A 4,638-nucleotide genomic window follows, 5' to 3' on the forward strand; every position below is an offset into this window, starting at 1 on the left:
ACATATGCTCCCCATGCCAATAAAGCCCTTTGAATTGAATTGAGAGCGAGAACCAGACAACAGATTTGATTCGATATCCATCAGTGCTCCTGCAAACCTGGGTGAGTCATTGGTGCACGGCAGAAAGGGGGAGAGAGAGAGGGCAGGGGAGGGGGAGTAAGAGAGAGAGAGAGCAGAGGAGGGGTAGTATGCACACTCAAGAGACAGGGCTGGCTTTACGTGTCATTTCTGAAAAGTGGGCAAGACTGGAACGAGATAGAGAGTGAAAGAGACAAAGAAAGAAAGAGTGTGAGAGAGGGAGAGAAAGAGAGAGAGAGAGGGGGGAGAGAGAGAGCGAGAGAGAGAGAGAGTGAGAGAGTGAGAGAGTGAGAGAGAGAGAGAGAGAGAGAGAGAGAGAGAGAGAGAGAGAGTGTGGCTGGTTGTGGTGAAGGATGAGAGAGAGAGCGAGAGAGAGAGAGAGAGAGAGAGAGAGAGAGAGAGAGAGAGAGAGAGTGTGGCTGGTTGTGGTGAAGGATGAAGAGGAGGAGGCGGAGATAGCTGAGAGAGAGAGAGAGAGAGAGAGAGAGAGAGAGAGAGAGAGAGAGAGAGAGGGAGAGAGAGAGAAAAGGTTCTGTTGTTGTTGTTTGGTGAGAGGGGGGTGATGATGGAGAGGTAGTGAGAATGAAGAAGAGTAACCTGGTTAACCTTCACTCTTGTCACCTTGAGATTTTATATCTCTTCTTTTCCACTCCTCTTTTTTCCGGGGTGAAAGTGGATGTTGGATGTTGGATGGAGGGATGAGGAACTGGATGAAGGGGAGTGAGGAAGAGAAGAGAGACTGAGGAGACAATGGCGTACACACAGGTAAGACCACTGTGACCGTGGAAACATGAACACACACTTTCAAACACCTGTTGTTGCTTCTCCTCTCTTTCTCTCTGGGTCCACTTTCCTCCTCCTTCCCTCTGTAGCACATGTCCTTTATGTCCTTCTGTCTCTTCTCTCTCTTCTCTCGGTTCTCTCTCCTATATAACCTATACTATATAATGTTATAGAGATATGACTGTATATCCTATACTACATAATGTTATAGAGATATGACTGTATAACCTATACTATATAATATTATAGAGATATGACTATATAACCTATACTACATAATGTTATAGAGATATGACTGTATAACCTATACTATATAATATTATAGAGATATGACTATATATACCTATACTATATAATATTATAGAGATATGACTATATATCCTATACTATATAATATTATAGAGATATGACTATATATCCTATACTATATAATGTTATAGAGATATGACTATATATCCTATACTATATAATGTTATAGAGATATGACTATATAACCTATACTATATAATGTTATAGATATATGACTATATATCCTATACTATATAATGGTATAGAGATATGACTATATATCCTATACTGTATAACTATATATACCTATACTATATAATATTATAGAGATATGACTATATAACCTATACTATATAATGTTATAGAGATATGACTATATATCCTATACTATATAATATTATAGACATGACTATATATCCTATACTATATAATATTATAGAGATATGACTATATATCCTATACTATATAATGTTATAGATACATGACTATATAACCTATACTATATAATGTTATAGAGACATGACTATATAACCTATACTATATAATGTTATAGAGATATGACTATATATCCTATACTATATAATATTATAGAGATATGACTATATATCCTATACTATATAATGTTATAGAGACATGACTATACATCCTATACTATATAATATTATAGAGATATGACTATATATCCTATACTGTATAACTATATATACCTATACTATATAATATTATAGAGATATGACTATATATCCTATACTATATAATGTTATAGAGATATGACTATATAACCTATACTATATAATGTTATAGATATATGACTATATATCCTATACTATATAATGGTATAGAGATATGACTATATATCCTATACTGTATAACTATATATACCTATACTATATAATATTATAGACATGACTATATATCCTATACTATATAATATTATAGAGATATGACTATATATCCTATACTATATAATATTATAGAGATATGACTATATATCCTATACTATATAATGTTATAGAGATATGACTATACATCCTATACTATATAATATTATAGAGATATGACTATATATCCTATACTATATAATATTATAGAGATATGACTATATATCCTATACTATATAATATTATAGAGATATGACTATATAACCTATACTATATAATGTTATAGAGATATGACTATATGTACTATACTATATAATGTTATAGAGATATGACTATATATCCTATACTGTATAACTATATATACCTATACTATATAATATAATAGAGATATGACTATATATCCTATACTATATAATGTTATAGAGATATGACTATATAACCTATACTATATAATGTCATATGACTATATATCCTATACTATATAATGGTATAGAGATATGACTATATATCCTATACTGTATAACTATATATACCTATACTATATAATATTATAGACATGACTATATATCCTATACTATATAATGTTATAGAGATATGACTATATATCCTATACTATATAATGTTATAGAGATATGACTATATATCCTATACTATATAATATTATAGAGATATGACTATATAACCTATACTATATAATGTTATAGAGATATGACTATATATCCTATACTATATAATGTTATAGAGACATGACTATATAACCTATACTATATAATGTTATAGAGATATGACTATACATCCTATACTATATAACGTTATAGAGACATGACTATATAACCTATACTATATAATGTTATAGAGATATGACTATACATCCTATACTATATAACGTTATAGAGACATGACTGTAGAACCTAATGTGGTTTGTTTTGAGTTAGTTAACAAAATGCACAGGAAACAATTATTTGAGTCTTTAAAAATATAGATTTATAGTGACACCTTTTTTTCCTATCCTAATGCATTGATAGTCCTGTGTGCAGACTGAGTGCTCAGGGTGGAAATAGACATGTTTAGGTATCTGTTGATCCTGTAGGATGGAAAGGGCCTTTTCATTCTCACCCTCTGTGCATGTTTGTGCTGTGTTTTTGTATGTGTGTCTGTGAGTGCAGTAGTTTTAGATGTTTGTCCTTTTATTCCCTCCCTCCCTCCCTCCCTCCCTCCCTCCCTCCCTCCCTCCCTCCCTCCCTCCCTCCCTCCCTCCCTCCCTCCCTCCCTCCCTGTCCTCCTTCTCTCCCTTTGCTCCCTCCCTCCCTCCCTCCTTCCTTCCTTCCTTCCCTCCCTCCCTCCCTCCCTCCCTCCCTCCCTCCCTCCCTCCCTCCCTCCCTCCCTCCCTCCCTCCCTCCCTCCCTCCCTCCCTCCCTCCCTCCCTCCCTCCCTCCCTCCCTCCCTCCCTCCCTGTCCTCCTTCTCTCCCTTTCCTCCCTCCCTCCCTCCCTGCCTCCTTCCCTCCCTCCCTCCCTCCCTCCCTCCCTCCCTCCCTCGATCTCTCTCTCTCGCTCTCTCTCACTCTTCCCCTCCCTCCCATTTTCCCTCTCTCCCACCCTCCCTTACTCCCTCCCTCCCTCCCTCTCCCTAGATCTCTCCCTCTCTCTCACTCTTTCCCTCCCTCTCCCTAGATCTCTCTCTCTTGCTCTCTCTCACTCTTCCCCTCCCTCCCTCCCTCCCTCCCTCCCTCCCTCCCTCCCTCCCTCCACCTGTGACTGACCACAAGATGTGTCATCCTGACGTGGGGGAAGGGATGGAGAGAAGGAGGAAGAGATGAATGGAGGGAAAGAGAGGGAGGGTACGCTGCTCATTTTGCTGTCGCCGTGGGTACAGCCACTGCTAATAAAGACAACATCAGGGAGAACGAGAGAGAGAGAAACAGAGAAACAGAGAGGCCGAGAAAGAGCGAGGGAGATATACAGAGATCGAGAGAGGAAGCGAGAGAGGGAGGGAGAGGAAGGGAGAAAGAGCGAGAGAGAGAGAGAGAGAGAGAGAGAGAGAGAGAGTAAGGAAGGAAGGAAGAAAGAAAGAAAGAAAGAAAGGGAAACAGAGGAAACCGAGAGAGAGGAAGGGAGAGAGGGGAAGGGAGAGAGGGGAAGGGAGAGAGGGGAAGGGAGAGAGAGGAAGGGAGAGAGAGGAAGGGAGAAAGAGAGAGTGAGAGAGAGAGAGAGAGAGAGAGAGAGGAAGGGAGAGAGGGGAAGGGAGAGAGGGGAAGGGAGGGAGAGGAAGGGAGAGAGAGGAAGGGAGAGAGAGGAAGAGAGAGAGGGGGAGGGAGATAGAGGAAGGGAGAGAGAGGAAGAGAGAGAGGGGAAGGGAGAGAGAGGAAGGGAGAGAGAGGAAGCGAGAGAGAGGAATCATTGGAAGACATGAGAACCACCTTGTGAATATGGAGGTAGATGAGAAACAGGGACTGATGGGAAAGATGACAGAGTAGAAGAGGAAAACAGACTGGAGATGGATAGAGAATCTGTACACACACACACACACACACGTACACACACAGTGGTGGAAAAAGTACCCAATTATCATGCTTGAGTAAAAGTAAAGATACTACTGGTGTGTACTGT

General features: G+C 39.2%; 1 protein-coding gene across 5 annotated transcripts in view; it reads left to right on the forward strand.

Annotated features, from left to right (window-relative positions):
* The first annotated feature begins 214 nt into the window (after positions 1–214).
* The window catches only part of syt17 (synaptotagmin XVII), a 64,131-nt gene continuing 59,707 nt past the window's right edge, over positions 215–4,638 (forward strand). For all 5 annotated transcript variants that reach the window (XM_064985722.1, XM_064985723.1, XM_064985725.1 and 2 more), the window contains exon 1: positions 215–843. In XM_064985722.1, coding sequence (XP_064841794.1) covers positions 829–843 — 15 coding nt within the window. In that variant the 5' untranslated portion in view covers positions 215–828. The remainder of the gene's footprint in view (positions 844–4,638) is intronic.

This window comes from Oncorhynchus masou, chromosome 14 (genome assembly GCF_036934945.1).
Source record: "Oncorhynchus masou masou isolate Uvic2021 chromosome 14, UVic_Omas_1.1, whole genome shotgun sequence".
NCBI classification, from domain to species: Eukaryota; Metazoa; Chordata; class Actinopteri; order Salmoniformes; family Salmonidae; genus Oncorhynchus; species Oncorhynchus masou.